This window comes from Perca fluviatilis, chromosome 2, assembly GCF_010015445.1.
Source record: "Perca fluviatilis chromosome 2, GENO_Pfluv_1.0, whole genome shotgun sequence".
Lineage (NCBI taxonomy): Eukaryota > Metazoa > Chordata > Actinopteri > Perciformes > Percidae > Perca > Perca fluviatilis.
In genome coordinates, this window is record NC_053113.1 from 18,842,952 (window position 1) to 18,865,545 (window position 22,594).

At 40.8% G+C, this 22,594-nt stretch overlaps 1 protein-coding gene across 4 annotated transcripts in view; it reads left to right on the forward strand.

Annotated features, from left to right (window-relative positions):
• The window catches only part of LOC120547634 (SPRY domain-containing SOCS box protein 4-like), a 44,977-nt gene that overhangs the window by 12,293 nt on the left and 10,090 nt on the right, over positions 1-22,594 (forward strand). For 2 of the 4 annotated variants that reach the window (XM_039783158.1, XM_039783175.1), the window contains exons 2-3: positions 5,543-5,625; positions 16,546-17,434. In XM_039783158.1, the coding sequence (XP_039639092.1) occupies positions 16,726-17,434 (709 nt within the window). In that variant the 5' untranslated portion in view covers positions 5,543-5,625; positions 16,546-16,725. Of the gene's footprint in view, positions 1-5,542; positions 5,626-11,771; positions 12,025-16,545; positions 17,435-19,133; positions 19,285-22,594 lie in introns of those variants that run through there. The other 2 variants (XR_005637090.1, XM_039783166.1) reach the window with 2 other exon arrangements.

Here is a 22,594-nt window from a genome sequence, read left to right on the forward strand (position 1 = left end):
CCAGTGTATATGTTGCCTCTCACCCAATGTGTGCTGGGATAGGCTCCCTATTTTAAATTCAGAAATCAAGAAGGCAGCATTGTGCCACCTTGTTCTACTTCATCTGATGTGACTTGAACATGCTAATGCACAGTTTGCTCATATAACCTCTAGCAAATCAGATGGTATTGTGGGCGGGACATTATGTCGGACTCGGTGAGTGAAACTGGAGCAGATCAAGAAACGGAGAGCTGTAGCGTAGCCAAAGTGTAGCGTAGCGCACTTTTCTGTTATCAGTTTAAACGCCGATACAGTTAATCTGCAAATTGCCAAAAAACGGCCTGATAATCGGTCAATCCCTACACTACACTGACAAGAATACTTGACTTGTCACATGTGCTCTACTGGAATCCTATTGCTCCACTGATGTTCATAACTAGTTTAAGGTTACGTAGGTCATGTATTCTGTTCAAGCTGTGCATACAAAGTAAAACATGCTACAAAAATAGCAAATGCCTGTATTTGTTTAAAGTTTTGGCTTGCAGATTTATTGCACCATTAATTACCTAGTTGCTCAGATATGTTGCTGTGCCAAGGTACACTTAACCAACTGTCGCCCATTGCTCTGTTGCAGAGTTCTCCTGAGGTTAGAGGAAAAACTAATATGTCTTTGAGGCGGAGTGTTTCTGGGTCGTTGGGAAACGAAAAGGTTAGATCAAAGAAACATAAAAACGGAACAGACACTTTTCACGCCAGTGTCAAATTTTTTTGCCCCCTTCTTTTTCCAAATTTTGTTAAGCGTTTTTAATTAGAACTCAGTCAAGTGATTGAGCCTTTAGACATCCAAGTGCATGCACACCATGTTTGGCTGTAAATAATGACTCACTGCCTCAGGGGTAGATGAGGCCACAAGCTCAATAATGGCACATTGAGCTAATTTAGCTGCTGAAGTGACATGGCACTTTTGATCTGCTAACATGTCTTTCAGTTTAGCTCCATGTCATCAGAACCATCCTGTGGCCTACATGCAGAGCGTGTCAAGTCAATTTTGAGCATGGCCGGTTACACTGTTAGAATATGCTGCTAATTGGCTGCTGAAATAGGGGAAATATGTGAAGGGATTAGGCAGTTTCTGTGCTTTTAGAGATATGCGACAGCAATTTGTAACTAAGTGTACCGGTGCTCCTTGCAAATTTGTCATGCTTTTCTTAGTAGTAGAGAGGGAATCGGTGTGTGTTTATTTGAGAATGGGGTGCAAGGATGAAGCACTCATCACAGTAAAAAAGGTGCGTAGACAGTTCTATACGGGTATGTGTGCCTCTAGATTGTCTAGTAATTTCTATTTTTCCTTCACAGAGAATAAAGTTAGCTGGTGATTGGTTTCTCAAATGCAAAGTTTGACTCTTCTTAGCCACAGCAGTCCCAAAATCGGACGAATCAGACAAGAAAACAGTAAATTGTTTTATTTTTTTTTATCAATTTTTTTCTCTTTCTTATTGCAGCCTTATTAGCTGTCCACTGAACAAAGGGCTGCACATCATGTTGTGAGACATTTTAGGTTTACAATTTTAGCAATCTCCAGGCTCGGGTGTAGCTGTGCTTGGTGCTCGGTGGGAAGTATGAGGATTTATTTATGGTTTCTTCAGCAGTCAATTGCGTTCGGCATTGGGGTAAAGAAGCACCTTAGGGCTCCAAACAAGGTTATCCATCTTTACACCGCATTGACACAGCACGCATCTTTATTGTACAGTTTAATAGTCTCTCTGATGGCCGCTTTTCCAGTCTAGGCCCATATACAACTCTGACTCAAAGTAGAAAGTGATTGGTCGCTTGAGACTGTTTTTGGATCGAAACACATAGGGCTGGAAGGAGAGAAGGTAGATGAGGCAGAAGCGATTGAGGCTGTATTATCCCAGGGGCCTCCTACTGATAAATGGTTCACCCCCTCTTCCCTCTAACCATCATTAAAACTGTCAAATCATTAAAAGCGGCAGTCTTCCATAATCCCCCCCCCATCCCCCAACACTGAGTGGAGACATCTTCTGCCAGCTCAGTTGGCCTCTTCTTTCCTCTTGTGGAGCATGTTAAATTGCACTCCCAAGTGTTAACTAAATTGGAGTTGTACCCCAGTTACTGTGCACTGATTGTCCTCTTTAATTATCTGTGGATTACAAAATTGCAGTAGAGCAAATGCTAACAAATGTGCCATAATGTAAATTACAGTATTAACATTCCAGCAATGGAGCAGTGATAGCCTGAAGAACACAAAGACACTTATAGCTGGATCGGGTGTTTGTGGCAATGGGGCCGTTCTAAGCCAATTCCATGTTTATATACCGGAATATCTATGTATTTGTTTGTATGTGTTCTTTTTTTCATGTGAAGCCTGATGTTGCATTACACATGAAATAATGATCCCAGTCACTTGCACACACTAAGGCATACAGTTTATCAATTAAACACTGGTATCAGCCAATACTCAAAGCCCAGCTATTGGTATCGGGACTAGAGATGTCACGATACCAAAAATCTAGTATTCGGTAGGGGAAAAAATCAATACACTTGAGAATCGCGATATATATATTTCGTTCAAAAATATTCATGTAAGACAGTGTTTCATGTTTATGTTGTGTTTAAACCCCTTACCGCTAGATGGCTATGCTGAGACGCACCACTAGTGTCCTTGCCTAACCGTGTCTGACTTTTTGCTAGAAGCTAACAATATAGCTATGGCTGAACTTTGGCCTACTTTAGCATATAAAAATTAGCTCACTAAGAACCTGTGAACCACAATCCCAAACTGGCAGTTTGATTTTCTGTGTACTGAACTGTTTACCTAAAGTAAAGTTCTTTGACTTTTATGCCTATCATGTCTTTTTTTGAATATTAGTTTTTCTAAAATGACTTAAATATCTATCTATCTATCTATCTATCTATCTATCTATCTATCTATCTATCTATCTATCTATCTATCTATCTATCTATCTATCTATCTATCTCCTTACGCACGTATTGAAATATATTGCAATATATTGAATCGTGACCATGTATCGTGATGCGTATCGTATTGCCAGATCCTTACATACAACATACCAACAAAAGTACACGATATTCGATACTAAAGTCGTGTGTGTGTGTGTGTGTAAGGAAGAAAATAATACTTTATATTACATTAAACATTAAGTCCTTTATTTAAATATTGGGGGGGCAGCGTCCTGTCACTCTTCTTTCCGTGTTTTCTTTTAGTTTCAAATTCAAGGCTGTGTTGTAGATGTTGATGAAAGCCTTTTACCCTTGCACAGTTAACCATATGCAGTGCACCCATCCATATGTTGCACATTGTACACATAATTTGGGTGATATGAATGTAAGATGATTGAAGAAGTGACACTGATCTGTGATTTTGTTTATTACTTTTAAAGAAATGTCAGAGCAGATTCCGAAAACCAATCCAGTGTGGCAGGGTTTACATTTTTTTAATGATGTAAATTGAGGTAGCAAAAGCAGTATCGGCTCCAAATATCTGCTCAAGAAAATCGTCAGCCAGTATCGCCATCGGCACTAAAAAAATCCATATCGGTCGATCCCTGTTAAAGTTAACTGATGTTATAGAGGTCCGTTAAAACAAGCACTATCAGAGCACACGTTAGGTTGTGATAGACAACGGCAGAGAGCAATAGACTCGCTTGCATTTGGGAGTTCCAGGTGTAGTCGTGAAAGCCGCCGGCGTTGATGTACGGTAAAGCCAGAAGCTGAATGTGGTCAAGCCGTACAGGGAGATGAGGGGCTATTCACTGTTTTTCCGTGCTGGTCGGTGTTCTTCAGCATTTAGCCGCAGTGTAGAACATTTTTAACATTAGGCGTATATATTGCCCCCGTCAGATCTGGCACGTTTTCAGAATTTTGGTACAGAGTTGGTACCGAAGTATCGGTTCTCGTGACATCCCTAATCAGGACCAAAATCGGTGCATCCCTACCCTGGAGCAGTTGGAGGTTAAGGGCCTTGAACAATGGCAGTGTGTTCCTGAAAAAAGGATCCATACTAAGTTAAGGTACCATCGGTGAATAAAGGCTGAAACATGAATTAGTGTGTTTGACCAGAGAAGAACTCCCGTTTGATAAGAGTGTATTTCCTCTTTGTTGAGGTGCACATCAGGCGGCGTCGTAGGGTCCGTCTACACCTATCTACGTACGTGCATATGGCATAGATTCAGCTCATACACACACACACACACACACACACACACACACACACACACACACACACACACACACACACACACACACACACACACACACACACACACACACACACACACACACAGGAAACCAGGTTACTAGGAGAAATCTATAAATGTTAACTGGGTTTCTATTAATCACACAACCTGATGAAAGAAATGTTTTCTCATTTACTCTTGTTTTAGTCTGTCAAAAGCTAATATTATATTTCTTAAATGCATAAAAAGGCATTGCTGCTAATCTCTTCTAGTGGCCGAAGTTTGGCCGGCCAACATTTGAAGACTCGGCAGACAAAATAGCTACTCCACTGAAGCTACACTTGTTAAGGAAAAGCAGCCAGTGCTTTGAGTGCTTTACGTAACAGACAGTTTTGGAGAAGTAAAGTAGTGCTTGACCACCGAGTAATGTTGGTACGGATGCTGTAGCAGTGCTCTCGCCAGTCTGTCAAACGGCTCTTTGGGCTGCTTTGATTCACATTAATGTCCTTACTTGAGAACCCTTATTCATAACTCTCGTACTAACATGCCTTTTGCTACTTGTTAAATTTGTGTGTCTGTGTTTGTGCACCCTACATAATTCTTGCAGCAGTATTTCCCTGGCCTGATCGCCAACTTAAACTGCCAATGGCAGGCAGGGGACACCACCCCCTGTTCTTTTAATGTTTTGGAATGGTCTTAAAATGTAATGAAAGTTAAGATTGCACAGGCTCACCAACATTAAAAAAACAGTCCCCATCTCCATTGAATGAAATCGAAGCATTGACGACTATGCTGCTGCCAGTTCTGCTGTTTCCCTTTTTCTTCTTGTCTGTAGAAATAGCTAAGTCGGTAGCCTTTCCTCAGTTGCGACACCTCTGTTCAGGAGAAGACTGCAACTAGTGTCGCGACCACCACTCACGAGTAAAAATAGTTACAGCCCTCCCATGACGTCACATTTGCGTGCGACAAGTCAGCTGAGGCGAGTATACCACACGTTTCACGGTCTCCTGTTGCTGTGGATTCTTTTCAAGTCAAATAGACTCCTATTTAGACAGGAATTTGGTTGACCTATATGCATCTGGTCTGCACTTTATGTTCTATTGTGTAAATGTTATTGTGCATCGTGTTCTCATCATATATTGAGTTCTTAGTTTTGTACTTTTTAAACACGTGGCTCGCGTGGTCACTTCATCTTTGAGGACTTCTTTCTTGTATGTTGTTTTATCACCCTGTTAAGCACTTAGTGACTCATGTCTGTGAAAAACGCTTTATAAATGCATTTTATTTGCTTGTTCTCATGTTTCTTTGTGCCACCCTAATCAAACCTTTGTGTCTTTTCTCAACAGGAAATAACCAGCTTGATAGTGTGACCTGTGACTTGGCAGAGATGCACTTTTCTCAGGACGCCTGCATTTGGATGGATTAAGAGGTTAGCTTCCAATCTCACAACCAAGTCTGCTCTTCCAACTTCATTACATACTTCAGCACTGCCTTCATTGTCTTTGTAGCTGCTTCTCTGTCTATTTTCAAACCCCAGAACTGATTATGATTGATGATATTGGTGGTGTTGGAAGGGTGACTGTGATCTCAGCACGTGCAGGTGGTGGAAAGTACATTTACTAAAGTACTGTACTTAAGTACAAATTTGATGTACTTTTTCTGCTTGAGTATTTCCATGTTATACTACTTTAAAGGGTAACTACCGTTTTTTCAACCTACACCCTATTTTCCTATGTTTTTGTGTCTAAGTGACTGACGGGAACAACAATCTTTGAAGTTGGTCCAGTATTAAGCAAGATGGCTGTAGTCTGCAGTGGCGAAACAAGCTACAATGTAAGTTAATAGGGCAATTCTCCAGTTTGTATTGACCTTCACAAAAGTGCTGGTTTTGCCACTGACATGCTCAGATTAATATTCTAAGTGTCTTCCAACATTATGGAAAGGATTTCTAAGGAATTGGTTTGCTAAACCCACCAGACACCATGTAAATAAACAGTAATTTTAGCATCGTAAAATACACTTCATTCAAAGTTGACAGAAACAAAATAAAACCATGAAAAGCTGTTTCGGGTCCTCTTTCCACTTTTCCAGCCATCAAAACTCTAGTTTTGGTTGATATAAACACATACTTTACTGATTTACGTGTGAAAATATGTTGACTCTATACATGCTAAAAGTATTGCTTTTTTAAATGGAGTCTGGTGGGTTTAGCGCTAGCGACTTCAGAGCTGTTTTTGGTTTAAACCGAAAGGTCTCAGAGTTTTAAAGGTCTCTCTGAAGGGATCCTTTCCATAATGTTGTCAGACACTTAGAATATTAATCTGAGCCTGTCAGTGGCAAAACAAGCACTTTTGTGAAGGTAAACACAAGCTGGACAAATGCCCTATTAACTTGCATTGTAGCTTGTTTTGCCGCTGCCAACTGCAGTGATCTTGCTTAATACTGGACCAATATTAAAGATTGTTTCCATCAGTCACTTAGACACAAAAACGTAGGAAAATAGGGTCCAGGTTGAAGAAAACGGTAGTGACCCTTTTAAGTGCAAGATGTTCCCAACCTTTTTGGCTTGTGAATGCTTGCAAGAAAACTATTTGGGTTCCCTTGTCATGTTTTTGATGTCTGAGTTGTTAGTTCCACCCAAGAGACATATACTATTTAAACTTTTCAGATGGTTTCATTTAAATAACTGTTCACATTGTCCAGTATTTTACAAAAAACAGACTAGAGAGAGTCAGAAAAATGAATACAGATTTAGTGGCATGTTGTTTTTGTTTTTTTTTCTTTCTATTTATTAATCATACAGATGACTGTGTTGGTTGGAACCCCCTAAACTACCTAACTGTATATAAAGCAGTTCAAACTAACTCCACCTCTAGAAGCTGCAGGAGTAAAATGCTCATGTCATATCTAATCGTATTGTTCTGCAGCAAAATGTCTCCTGTGACAAAGTACTTTTTCTTTTTCCTAAAAGAATATTGTACTGATACTATTTTTGTACTTTTACGAATGTTATGAATGCAGGACTTTAACTTGTAATGGATTACTTTTACAATTATGCATTTGTACTTTAAAAATAAGTACAGGCTCTGAATACTTCTTCCGCTACCAGTGAGTGAGAGAGAGGCCTTTGTTTGAAAATGACAAAGTATCCCTGCGGTGATGGGAAGTGGTTGATGTGAAGACAGATCTACCTCACGTTCTCTCACCCAGCTGTGGAAACCTGATCAGACTGGTTTGGGTTTACCTGTAGGAGCAGGGAAACTGATACAAGGCAGCTGCTAAATATTGCAACAGGTCCTAACCCAAACGCAGCCGATATGAACCACAGGCTTAGAGTTTTGTATACAGTTTCATCCTTCGAAGGCCTATGTCACTAACCTAATTGCTACAGTACACTTCAGAATTACAATACAGCGTGACACGGGTGCAGCTGACCCATGTATTTGTATGAAAATTAAATCTACAGAATCAAGTCTACTAAAACTAAATGTAGGTAAAGCATCCGAAATTACAGAAAATATCCGATAACTTTAAAAAAGCACTATAGTTCTAGGCTAACACACATAGACAAGCAAACCGCTATCAGCAATTTAGTTTCCTATTCAACTCACCTGCATGTCATTGGACTGTGGGAGGAAACCTGAGTAGTCTGAGAAAATCCACACAAACACAAGGAACACACACACACACGCACACGCACAGAAGGGCCCTAATGTGTGGTACGGGAGCAAGTGCTTGGCAACGAAGCCACCCCAGTGTTGAGGTATTAAATAAAAAATATTGCCATATGTGAATGTAAATTTTGACAAGCTCTGACTTGTGTATTTTGGGCGTGCAAGGTGAAAAACTTTGCTTAGTTTACTCGCTGATCACATCTTCACCATGAAAAGATTTCTGTCTTTTCTCCAACACTTGGGAGACATTACCATGGTGGCAGGTTTACCTTTTTATGTCTTTGGTGTTTGGATTGCGGTCCTGTGTTTGTGGACACAAGAAAGAACTGGACTCTCAGAGAAGGTTAGCTTTGGCTCCTGCTTTTAACACGTGGTTGCCAACGGATTCTTTTACTGGGTAAACGGAGACATGGAGACGGCAAACTGCTACTCATTCTCAGCTATAGGGCGTGTCTTTGTCTGAGGAGCAGGAAGTCATTTGGACAAATGGGTCTATTATTGACTGGCCCACTGCCTTGGCTGACTAGACTTTTCGATCTGCACATTGTAAAGTCATTCATTTACTTTATGGGGGATGAAAGTAGAATGGTTTTAATGTTTTTAATCATAGTCTAGTTTGTATGTTTTTATTGTGTTTTTTTTTTTTTTTTTTTTTTTTTTAATGGTACTACTGCATGTTTTAGAATTTTTTTTCTTAAATATCCACTCTTTCCTGTCTCTTTCCACTCTTTCCATATATATTAATTCTTTGACTCCTTTTTATCACCCTGTTGCTTTATCTTTTTTAAATTTTCCCAGTCCTTAGTCCGTCCCTGTGATCAACTGCTTTCCTGTTCCTAGGTGTTGCAGTCAATGAGACAACTAAAATATTTTTTTTGTTTTTCCTTCTTCTCGTAATGCTCTGTGCCCTTACATGACTGTTAGGGGTGCTACGGTTCACAAAACCCACGGATCGGTTCGTATCACGATTTTAGGGTCACGGTTTTCGGTTTTGTACGGTTCTTATTTTTTCTTTTAATCTCCAGAAATATACATATATATATAATATATGATATATATAGCTTAATTATCCACAATGTAGGATACCGTATTAAATAAGTTTATAGTTATATCATGTAATCATGCACAATCTGAATTTGACTTGACTTTGAGAACATTATTGGGACCATCTCTGAGGAAAGCTAGGTGCCTTTTTAGCACATGAAGATTGAAATATTACAGAATATCAATTGAAATAACTTGCATTTATCAAACTACCAACTTCAATGTAGCTCTTACAAAAATGTATGCTTTAAAAGAAAAAGAGAGGAACTCTTAAAGCTCCATCTTTTGAATAAGTCAGAATACGTTAAACATAAAAACAGTTTACATTGTTAGTTAATTTCCTATCCTGGGGCTGGTACACACAGTCTGATAAAGTACTTATTGGACTTATCATTGCACTTACAATAACGAGCGTAGCTGTGAGGTCCTCCTGTATACGTCTCCTCTCCGTTTTTTCCTGCACCCACTGTGTGTGTGTGTGTGTGTGTGTGTGTGTGTGTGTGTGTGTGTGTGTGTGTGTGTGGGAGTGAATACAGTGAAAAGAAAAAAGGATAAAGAAATAGTGGAAGTTGAAGTAATGTAATGTATAGGTTTATGGAAATGTATACAGTATGTTTTACCAGTGGACACAGAGCCCGGATTAAGCATTGGTTTTTTTCATGAACCGTACCACCCCTAATGACTGTACACAGATGCCTATTGAGTGTGGTTCTGGCCTACTCTTTCTCATCCCTACTTGAGGTCATTTAACTTCATGCTGCTTCTCGTATCAATACACCAGACCATGTCAAAACAAGGTAGTCCTGCAGCAAACAGCAGCAGCCTTCAGCAGGAGTCAGTGTAGTTGAATCTGTTATGAATGTGGTGAGTGTGCATTTTTCTTGTGCAGTGAAAGCTCCAGTGTGGTTTTCTTGCTTGAGTTAATTCAAACAATCGTTTGACGGAAGAGTGCAAGCATGCAGAGGTAAATGCTGTTGTGCATTTGCTGAAAGGGGTAACAAGTGAGAGGAGGGCTTTCTTGTCTCCCAGGGGAGAAAGAAGAGCGAGAGAAGCAGCGATACATAGCTAGAGAGCGGGGGTGGTGTCAGAGCCAAGGACAGAGGAAGAGTAAAGAAGGTTTGGGTTGGGTAACCTTGTCATTACTGAGCTTATCATACACACGCATCGTAATATCAAAAAAGCCACATTGAATTATTTTGCTGGGCCAAACTTATGAAATCTAGCCAAAACACAATTTAAAATATTAAAATGTTTGATTTTAGGTGGCATGGAATTAAGGTTGTTTACTTAAAACTGGTAAACCTTGTGGTGCATTCAAAGTTATTTTAATATACCCTTTTCCCTTTTTGTCTTTTAACAGCAATATACTGGTGAAAGAAGTAATTGTTGTTGAAAGTTTTTAGAACATTTTTAATTATCATTTGAATTCCCCCCCCCTTTTCTGTGCTGATCCAAAAAATGTATCCGATCCGTTGCCCCCCTATTTGAGAGGCATGGGAAATTATATTGCAAGCCATTATCTCATTGTTTCATTATTAAAATGTGTGGTATAGTTACATAAGAAATGAATTGCTCCAGTATAGGCAGTTTAAAACATAGCAACCGCATTGTCAATTTCGGCAACCATAAGCTGATGCCTTGTTGCCAAGCTGGCAACCACTTCAAAAAGTAAGCATTAAGCCCTGTGGTGGTAAGGCCATTTTTAGACAGACATTGGCACTATGTGCAAAATCCAGCCAGCCTTGTTTCAATGTGACCACTGCGTTGACAAAAATGCCCAAAAAAGTATACAGGAAAGGCAATATTTCTGTTAAATCCATCAATTAGTCTCTTAGTGAGCCTCGTGGGGTCATCAGCTTGGCTGTCTTGTTATTTTTGTTTAAAATGTGTTTGCTGTTGTTTAAAAGGACAAATAACAGACTGAAATGAACAAATAAATTACATCGCCCTTTTGATTAAACCTCTTTACAGTTAAAATTGAAGATTAAAGCTTTGATGGGACTGTCCTCATAACAAACCGAACTACATAAAACTCCAATTTCCAAAGCAAATGTGAATAGCAGCGTTCAGTATCTTGCAATGTGATAGTCATAGATTGAGTGATTGCACATAGATTTAAATACGCAAATGACGATGCTGAAGTCCAGAGCCTTACTAGATAAACTGTGAGGCAAAGGTGTATCTGCTCAAGTTAGAAAGATTTCAATTGATTGAACATGTCCAAATTGCACCAAATTTGACACTGCACGTCCTTCGGTCCACCAGCAATATACCCGCCAAGTGCAAAGTAGATCGGATAAACTGTTCTCGGCAAATGCGAAGGGGAAACACACACACACACGCGCGCATGCACGCACGCACGCACGCACGCACGCGCACACACTGATATTCCTTGCTTTATAGTTAATTTAGAACTGACAATAAAACTGTCACCTTGCTTGTACAGGTAAGCGTACTGGTGTGAAAAAGTGAAAGTTAAAACCTTAATCCTTAATACCTTAGTCACCAAAAATCACACGATAGATTTGGGATTTGGAGTTACAAATGTTTGAATGCAAAAAAGACGGACTTCTAAAGGGTGTCTGCTCTCTTCAGCACTCTTCCTTGACTGGCCCAATGTATTCTTCAGCAGAGCAAAGTGGAAATGAGCTGTTAATCTGCAAATGTTGGTGTTTGTCCACATTTCTTTCCACCGTCTTCTGGAGGCACACAGTCAGTGCATCTGTGGGTGGTTTTGTACGGCTTGGGAAACATTTTGAGCGTGCTCCACACTGAGCCCTCCCCTTCTCCCTCCCTCAATCTTTGCCTCTCTTCCCTCCTCCCTCCAGCAGCTGTTTTCCTGCCTTAGCTGGGAAATGGAGTCAGGCTGTTTTTCCCCATCCTCGCGTCACAAGCAGGAACTCGCAGACTTACCGACACCAACACACACACACACTCTTTTTGTCTGTCTGGGCCCTGTCCCACACTCGTCTGGCTGTTGACTGCGTACTGACCTCATTTTGGACTTAAGACTGAGAAGCAAGTATTCCCTCTCTCTACTTGGCTGCTGTGATTGCGTGTTCACATTGCTGTGTGATAGCTGCCTGACTATTCTGAGAAATGCTTTCATGGTAAGATGCCTCTTCTCTTCTCACAGGCAACTTAAGTCTCTTGACCACTTGTTGGTGCTTCTTTCAGTCTGATCATTTTCTCGGGTTTCTCGTCTCTCGAAGACTGTTGCTGGACTTATCCCATGCAAACCGTTTTTTTTATTATTTATTTAGACGTCTTTATGGCTGTGCTACAGCATTGTCGGGGTGTCCGCATGTCCCAGAAAAATCTTGGCATGAATTTAAAAAAAATAATAAAATGATCACAGCTGTAACGTGTCTCAAAAGGATTTCAATGTGGCATTTCTTTCTTTTTGTGTTGAAATTTTTAGGTTTTTAATAGAGCTCTGAGTGTAAGATATGTACTGTATTTCAAGTTTGAAATGTTCCAATGTTTTGCTTATTGATAGTAAAATAAAGCAGCTTGTTAATTCAGCTGAAGTTCGCTTTAATGTCCGCTTGTTACATCTAGTTAAATGTTCCATGTTTAGCTCTACATGTAAAAAGACAGAACTGTGTTGAATTGCTTTTCCAGCCGGCTGTTTTCCAGCATGGATATATAGCTGCTAGCACCGTACCTTCAGTGTAGGGTCACACATGTGAGTGACTGAGAGGTGGGAGAGTGACACATGATTGAAGACTTTTTGGATTGTGTTACAGTGCTGCTACACTTGGCGAGTTCAGTCGTGACTCATAATTACACTTGACATAACCTGGGACACTGAGCTGAGTAGGTGTAAGGCTGATATGGGTGATAAAATACTCCGTGAAGAGTAGATGCATTAAAATACTCTAATAAGCACTATCACAGGTCAGTAGTTTAGGCTGCATTTAAACCTGCTCATTTAATTAGTTTTTCTGAAGGTTGGTATAGCTTATAGAAAAATATCAAATGTCAGGGTAACCAATGGCACCAGGGTTCTTTTCAGTCTTCAAAGTTAAAATATCTTGGTACTGAGCATAATAATGGGCCCAGCCATTGCTTACCTATATCTGCTTTTGGACCTCCCAAAATCTCACCAATTTCGCTGGGTCGAACAAAATGTTTGTGGCTATTTGAGACAGAATGTAAAATATAAATTTAGAGTCATGCCAGACGGTGTGATTAAAGATAAAAAAAAAATTTTTCACGAAGAGGGTTCTTATAACGTCAATCACCATTCTCAACCTAGTCCTATATTTTGATCCAAGACGAAATTAATGTTCTTTTGCGTTATAACTCCTATGTTGTTTATTTTGACTTCATCGATGAAGTAAACGAACCTTCCTGTCTGTCTCCACGCGGTGCGCTCACAGACAGAGCAGAGATGTTTTCCTGTGAGTTATGTAAACGATGAACCGTAAAGCGGATAGGCACCGACAGGGACTTCATGATGCGTTTAGGTACACTTCGTAAACTCGAGAGACTGAGGCGGTTACCCTGTTGGTATTTAGTAGCTATTCTTTTTGTTATTTGACAGTTTGTTCTCAATTGACTGGTTTTTGTTAATACGTTTTTTTTTCTGTGAAATAACATAAGATTGTTGGAGTTGGCAACCAGCATGTGACGCTGGGGGTGGGAAAAGTTTATTTAAATATGGCCTAATTTGGTTCAGCTGTGTTGCCATGTACTATACTGAGGTTTTTAGGAAATCAAAAGAATGTTGGGTTTTCACAGCTGTTTATTGTAAAAATTCCCCCTCTCTTCTTTGGCTTGATACCCTTTCTTCCACAAATTAATACATTTGTGGTGTAGTCCTTTCTGCAGCAGATGAAAGTGCTGGAATGATCCTGGCTTGCCCATTGTTGGTTCATTGCACAATTATTAACCAGCATGTCACAATATCAGGGTCAAATAATAACTCCCTCTTACAGAACACGATGTTTTTTGTTTTTGTCTGTCGATGTGGTAGATAACAGGCTCAATCAGTTACCGTCCGCTGTGTGTGAGGATCAGCTCTGAACAGGAGGTCACAGGCGGTACGGACGCTCAAGCACTGGGCTCAAGTTGATTTTAAGTTTTTGATATTCACCAGCTGGAAGTGCCTTTTTGATGACAGCAGCTCCATGTGGATGCCATCAAAATTTCCCAAAGGGTTTTTATGGAGAGTCTGACAGGAGCACTTCTGTCAGGAGCACTTCTGTGCCTCTCTGTCTTGCTCTCCAAAACACCCTCTGGCCAGAATCCCTAATCGCTGAGGCAGCCAGGATATATCCGAACATGTTTTGAACTGGAAACTGTTTTATAGGCTGTGCAGGACCGACTAGCTGATCATAACGTATTTTTTTCCCCCTTGGTTAAACCCAATCCTCTCTATTGAAGTACTGCTGATGTTTTAACCCTGCAGGATACTCGGGCAGACAAGTGTGAAACATCCGATTTCATCATTGAAACTATTGTGTGCGACCAGTGCTACCAACCACTATCAGCGCTATGACAAGGCTAATGCACAAACTCATAAAAACTAACACATAATATTGTAAAAATAGACTCGGACTCAGGCCTAACGTGCTAATGATACACAACACCAGATTGACTGACTACAAGTTCAAAAGTGTGTGCGATCCAGGCTTGGCAGCTAGATTTGCAGACATTTGTATATGTCACTATGTATTAGAGATTAATTGGTCACTGAATCTGGAAGGCTATCTAAAACATGACTGATTTCTTTTTCTTTTTTTCCTCATCACATTTTCCCTCTCCGCCCCTCCTGATTTCCATAAATCATCTAATTGTTTGGCACGGTGTTTCCCCACTGTCGAATAATGCTTGAGGAATTGCAAGCGAATTGTGTGTGCATGAGCAGTAAGAGCTTTTATTTTGTTATGTATCCTGCACAAATACATTTACAAATGTCAACTCAGTGGTCGAGAGCCACTGTGATTACAATCTTTTGACAACATTGTAAGATAAATATCACTCATTTGTCCTGAAATGACTTCATGCGTCATGTCTGGTATGAATTCGTATGAATTTTCTATCTTCATTTTGCACAGAACTTAGAACATTTTTTGAACAGCTAATGGATCACTATAAAATAGAACTATATAAATTACTCCTGGTGTGGGAAATTCACACACATCGAAAGTGCAATGTTAGAACCATTTCCTTCTTTTCACATCCAATATCCAACTAAAAAAAATTTGATTTTGGTTTTTGGTGTCGTCCCTCCACACCCTACTTTTTCCTTACAAGTGTTGCATATTGCAAACTTGTTATCTTCTGCACACACGCTGAAGAATTTCCAAACAGCTGACATGTTGCAGGTTAATTCACGAGGTTCCCTACATGTGCGAGAATAGCGTGGACACGCGCTTCACACCGCGAGCGGGTACGCGTGACACACGGCGGAAAAGTTGAGAGAAAGGAAAAAGAGACTGTGCTGTCGCGTCCGTGTGTGCGTGCGTCCTTGAGAACTTTAACTCGTATAACTTATGTTGTCAGTTAATTGTAGCATTGACCGGCATGAAATTGGCATATGTCAGACTGACCTGCCGGTCGCCAGTCATGGCCGAGCACGTGAAAACTGGCCAATTCCGGTCACCGGCCGGTCTATCGGTGCATCTCTACCGTATTCATTTTGTGACCTTTAAACAGACACAAAACTATGTGTGAAAATATGCTCTTTTTTTTGTGATCAGAGGCAAAAATAATGCATCCCTTTTGTCAGTTCAGAAAATTTGGCAGATGAGATTCCATTATGTGTGTTATTCAAGCTTCCCCTGGTGGGTCAGGACCATTTACTGTTCTGTACTTTCCCTGAAAGAGTAATGTGGAGTCTATAGGGGAAGGAGGGAAACATTTGAGGGAGTGCATATAGGAGAGAGTGTTAGAGAGAGGACAAGGAGGAATGTCAGTACAGCACCTTTGGAACAGTGTCTCTTGACTTGGTCTTGGATGTTGCTTAGGGAGCTGTAAAAGCTCAGCATGTACAGGTTACATTTGGGAAGACTTAAACAATATGGATTGCACTACATTAGTTTGCTTGGTGACGAAGTGATTGGCTAAGAAGAGAGTGCATACTGCGTGACTATATTCAGGGGAAGTCGGCAGCAAGTTTGCTCAAATCCTCCCTGGGTCTGTGTTAGTATATTGTTATTGGAGGGTTGCTCATAGAATGTGTCTCTTAAAAGGCCCTAAGCCATACTTACTTGTGTTCAATAGAAGTTGCTTTAAGTTATGACTGATGGAATGTGAGAGGGGGTGTTTTCTCAATTTGATTAATAATTTAGTCTATAAAACATAAGAAAACGGTTCATTCCTTGGAGTCCAAGGCGGCATCTTCAAATTTCTTGTTTTGGCCAAGCAACAGTCTAAATTCCTGTGGTATTATTACGTATTCTATTTATAAAAAATGTAAGAGGTGTGCAGCAAACTCCCATCAGAGAGTTTACCTTTTATATTGGAGTACCCAATGACATTGATACCCCTTCCAATCGAATCAAGGAAAGCGGTGAAGCAGTTGCTGTGTCCTGTCTCTCTTAGTAATTACTGATTAGCCAAGAGTGGCTTATGTTAAACTATTTAGGTACATAATGTGTGTGTGTTGTGTGTGTTTTCAGGAGTGTGGTTTCCCCTGGCTGAAGACAGCGTGTGTGTCCAATAGCGCCTTTCCACCCAGGACCCACTGTGTTGCCATTGCGCCCATGAGGTAACGTCAGGACCTACCGCCCCCTCATTACCACCCTTGGTCCATCCATTTCCCTCCCCTCTGTCCCTTCTTCCCTTGAACCCACCCAGCCATGGGCCAAAAGATCTCTGGCAGCATCAAGTCAGTGGATGTACGCGGCGAGCCCTCATATCGGCCAGTACGCCGTGAACTGCGGGGCCCAGATTTCTGTCGGCCCCCCAGGCTGGACTTACTGCTGGACATGCCTGCAGCCAGCCCCGAGACCCAGCTTCGTCACGCCTGGAACCCTGATGACCGGTCACTCAATGTCTTTGTTAAGGAGGACGACAAGCTGACGTTTCACAGACATCCAGTGGCACAGAGCACAGACTGCATCCGAGGGAAGGTGGGCTACACCAGGGGCCTCCATGTTTGGAGGATTCACTGGCCGACCAGACAGAGAGGCACCCACGCTGTTGTGGGCGTGGCCACTGCTGAAGCATCTTTACACTCGGTGGGCTACACAGCCCTGGTGGGCTCGGACTCGGAGTCCTGGGGCTGGGACCTGGGTCGAAACAGACTCTTCCACGATGGAAAGAACCGTCCCGTTTCCACGTCGGCACCTACATATCCCTGTTTCCTGGAGCCAGACGAGTCATTTGTGCTGCCAGACTCGCTGACCGTAGTACTAGATATGGATGAAGGAACACTGAGCTTCATGGTAGACGGACAGTATCTGGGAGTAGCTTTTAAAGGGCTAAAAGGCAAGAGACTGTATCCAATCGTCAGTGCAGTGTGGGGGCACTGTGAAGTATCTATTCGCTACGTCAACGGCCTAGATCGTAAGTAGCACAAGTCTGAGAGAGACACACACACACACACACACACACACACACACACACACACACACACACACACACACACTCCGTACTCGGTCTGTATAACTACAAGTGGACTGAGTGGGTCTGTTGTTTTAACAACTCCAATAGAGTGATTTGTCTTCTCTCTAGCGGACCGTGACGTCAGTTTCAATAGTCACATTCTCCCAGTTTCTTTTATATCATATACATCATCTTAGCTTTTCAACTTAATAGTTTTAAATTGTCACCTTTTTTATAAGGTGTGTCTGAGTTAGGTAATTATTGGATTGGGCTTGGTATCAGCAGATATAGCCTATAACTATTAAAGGATTCAGATCTGGGCCAAAAGAAATTGACTGGGACATCCCTACTTGTCACATTTCCTTTACACAGTCTATATCACCTGCTTTTTTCCTTGCTCCTGGTTATGTGCTGGCATTGTTCAGTATTGGAGCAGTGTGATTGTTTAAGTTGTTGAGTTACAGACAGTAGGGCTGGTCGGGTTGACTATTTCAATATCGATATATTGCCCATCCCTATCCCAAGGTTTTTTCTTTTCTCTACAGGACATTATACAGCTGATAGTCTTGGATGTCATCTTAAGCAAGACATCCTTGTGCTCTGCAGAATGTTTTGCTTACATATATATTTGCTTATAAAACCTTTTCAGCCTAATCCTGCCTAAACACGTAGGTTCAGTTTATTTGTAGTCAATGTGCACACTCAGGTTTGAGTTTTATATATAACTGTAATAACTTGTATTACATTAAATGCCAATAACTCATAGCCCTCTTTTCACCCAAAGTATGAAGACTAGTGCCTGTTTTTGTACTGTTTGCATTTGTGTCACTGCAGAAATTCAGAGAGGTAGCTATGGTAAGTCATTTTTCACAGTGCAGATGATGAGATGTTTTCTTTATATATGAAGCTCCAGATAGGCTTATATTTAGATCTGCTCGTCAAGGCTGTGGAGGCCCAGGAGGTGTTTAGTGCTACAACAACTTGGGAGTCCAGTGACAAACCCAGAGTAGGACAAGAGAGGAGAGGAGGACAAGAGACAGGAAGCATGATTTTAGGAAATACCTGTATTCAGTTATAAGCTTTGGCCATTAATGTTTGTCTACTTGTGTGACAAAGTGTAATTGTTTTGAAGACCGATAGCTATAGGAGTATGAGTCAGGCAGCTGAGTCATCCGCTGTCATTTTGACAGCCTTCACTAAACTCCTAACTCTCTGGAGGAGTCAGTCATACAATCATTAGTGTGGTTGAAAGGGTAGCTTTACTGTGTCAGATGTGTGAAATATGGGGGATTTTCAAAGTTTTAAAAACTATGTCCTCAAGGATTACTGGTGTGGATAATTTCCAAATACTTGCACGTGGTCTTGGCTCTCCAGAATGGTACAGGATTTAGGGGTTGAGGCAAGACTGGGAAGGCTTTACTTGGAGATATCCTTTTTTTTTTTTTTTTTTCTTTCTTCATCAGAGAGGATGGATGCACATTTCTATAAAAAGCCCACAATGAAAGCGACTGCTACTTTGTTTACCAAAAGTGTGTGTGTGTGTGTGTGTGTGTTTGTGTGTGTGTTTTCTGTCATCATTCAAACTTAACTTGTAGAGTCATCTTATTAAAGTCTGCCCCTTCAGATTGTGTAAAAGCCCTCACTCCCCCTGCTGCTTTAGCCTGCATGCTGCACAAAGTGGGCTGGGGGCGTTGCCGGCAGAGAGGGACGGACACCATGTCCGTGGCTGTGAGCGCTGGCTGACGGCAGCCAGTAGAGGAGGAATTCTGGAAGATGTCCCAGTGTGTCTCTGAGCTCAGCGTCTGGCTTAGGTGTGTGTTTATCTGTTAAGCAGCTTCAGTGGAAATAATGCAGAATGGCCCGTATTTTATGCTTCATGAAAGTGTGGTTTAGTACAAAATCTGTTATGCATTTGGAAAATGATCATTGTCGCCTGTGGTTTATGAAATGTTCTCGCTGGTTTGGTGTAAGCGTAAGATCTAGCTAGTCAAAAATATGTTCTTGAAGCACCAATATTTAAGATGCATCTGCGATTAATAAACATGTAAGTGTCATTTCATTAGATTAAAATCGTATTAAGGAATACTTTTTGTAATATTGAATTACAGTAAATGACTTCACCTTTTTAAAGTTTTTTTCGATTGCTAAACGACAGTCTGCACAGCAGCAGTTCATGTGGACCAAACTCTAGTTCCTTTTTAATTGCTTGAACACGGTTTTCAAAACTCTACACACTTATCCCATGACTTTAACCACAACGTGCACAACACTGTAGATTTACAGCACTTTGTTCAAATGCTAACACACTGCTGTCAAAACTGTTAACCACAGATTCAAAACAGAATAGATTTCAGTCTGGTGCCTATCAAACACTCCTGATTGGAATTTTAGCTGAAAGCCTAAGCAAGTGTCTTGTTTTAGACTAGTTAGTGAACATATATGGTATTTATACAGAGAAAGCTCAGAAAGCCTTTTTTTGTATATAAACGCCAAATAAGAATGAAACAATTATACACTGTACTGTTTGAGAGAAACAGGTAAAAGAGCAAAGATACCAATATGTCCAGGTAAGATGTCTGAGGTTATATACACAGCTATAAAAAAAGTGAAAAATACTATATATTTACAATAGTAAAACTTTTCAGAAAGTAATGGAGGTGAAAGCAATAGAAACACCACATTCATTAGTATTTAGAGATGATGCAGACGTCCAATGTGATGAAGAAAACTTGCCACATGATGCTGGAGAGAGGCAGGATTAGTCACACTATTCTTTGGTACTGTTACGTATGTACCTTCAGTTCTTTTCCTCCAGTAATTCATAAATTACTAGAGACAAAATACTTTATTGAAGAAAACTGCTGATTTTCATTCCTTCTTGTTTACCTTATGTAAAACCTGGTATGCTATACAATCTATATTTTTTTCCTTAAATAAACTATTGAGTAGTGTCAAGTCACTCAAATTGTTCAAACTGTAAAGATGAGAAAGTTAGTAATTTTTGTATTGGTGTTTGACGCTAGTGTTTTTACCCTCAGTGTGTTCTGAGTGACAGTGTGTGTTATCTCAGTGAGGCTTGTGCATAGTGTTTGGCTGCACTGAGCCTGTTTTGAGACGTGTGTTAAGAGTTGTGTTGCTTTGAATGAGTTTTGCAGGTGATGTGAACTGTTTAGCTCAGGTGACTGTTGGTAGTGCAGACTGTAGTTTGAGTTTTGCACATGTGACTCTAGTTGTGCCCACTGTTGTTTAGCAATCAGGAAAAAAACTGTAAGTGGAGAGTCAACATCCTCTCTACAGTTGTCTGCTGCTTTTAGATTGTTTAGATCATTATTTTGGATGTGTAGATCTAGTGCCTATTAAAATAAAAGCTGCTGAATGCTACATGCCAAGTGCAAAATCGGGGAGAGTTGAAGGTAATGGTTTACCGGTGAACAAACTGAACTGCCTTTCTGTACCGGAGATGCCAGTAGGGCTGGGTACCGAATTCAGTACTTCTTAAGCTGCATACACACTGACCAGACGGCCGACCGTTGACAGAAAAGCCAGTCGAAATGATCAGTCTCCCCGTGTTGGTCCAAAAAGTGCCACAGAACACACCAAAAAGACGAGACGTAATACATCTCTATAACAGCAGGCGGCGCTAATCTGTATTGTTGCCCAAGAAATGAAAACCGGCACCTGCAGTTTGTTTTTTCCGGAAATTCAAAGCCAGACTGTCATGGCGGCCGTTCAGAATACGATCTCATATTGTACTAAAATAGTTCACTGAAACGTTGTTTGTTTCTGAAAACATTCTAAGCGAGAAATAGGCCATGCAGTTGCTGAATCTGTTTTCATTTCGGCTCAACAAAGGTCAGTATAAAAGATTTTTTATCAGATTTTGAGAGACTCTAGTCACCTCATTCCGCTCGCCATTTCTGGGTGAGTCCCAACTGCCCTGCCGCCGACTGAACATGTCAGGTCGGCCAAAATTAACGCCGACAGCCCCCCAGACTGACGATGGCACGGGACACACCGAACAGATTTGAGTCACTGACCTCGCCAGACTGTCCAACGGCCGATAATCGGCCCTGTGTGTCAGCACCATTAGGCACCGACCGAATTGCCTCAAAGTATCAAAAAATGCCTCGTCGTTCGATACCCAATTTCAATACCTAAGAAGTTAATCACACCAGCGTCAGTGAGCCAATAAGCATGCAGCACGCTTCTACCAAGATGAGATTGTGATTGTGATGTGATTGGCCGTCTAACGTTACACGTCGTAGAGACACACTGAAAAAACTCTTCGTTACACACAGAGTAGTAGGAGCTGCAAAATAAATAAAATGATTTGTGCGGTAATATGTAATGTTGCAATTTCTTTTTGTTTTATTAAATTGGTATCCAAAAAGTATCGTTGGGGAACCGGTATCGAAAGTTGTTGAACGATACCCAGCCCTAGATGCCAGAGATAGAACTAGGTGCCTCTGTTGAAAACTGTTAATAATAACACAATCATACTGGTGTATGATTTACAATGTTAATAATAATACAATTGTGCTGGTTTGTGATTTACGGTCTCTTTTAGAAAAAGGATTAAGTTAAGTTCCATACCTTTTTTAATCCTCTTTGCTCCCTGTAGAATCTCTATGCAGTTAGTGCTTTGATAGTGATATATAATAGTTTGATTAGTCTTCTTTTTTTTCCCCAGACTAATGAAGCTTGTAGATGGCAAAACAAAGTTTAATACAAACAGCTAATGGTGACAACTTATGAGCCTGAACCTGCATCAATCACTTGTTTTTGTTGGTTTCTTTATCTTTTATTGTGGACATCAAAGATGATAGACTGCTGATACATCAATCAACGTGCCATTCATATTCTCTTTACGCATACATTAATTGCTGCCTAGTACAATGTCTATCAGTTGCGTTTGGAAGCTATGACTGTTCAAAGAGCTGTGTTCCGACAGCAAGCACATGAGAGATCAGTGTATAGCAGGTATAAGGCATATCTCAATGGTGTGATACAGAGAATAATGGAAGCCTCAATGTGTATGCTGCATGGTGTCCCCCCTATTCTCAGATCTAGCTTTTGTGCATTTTCCTGTAGCAACTGAAAGAGGATTCACTTTTTGTTCAC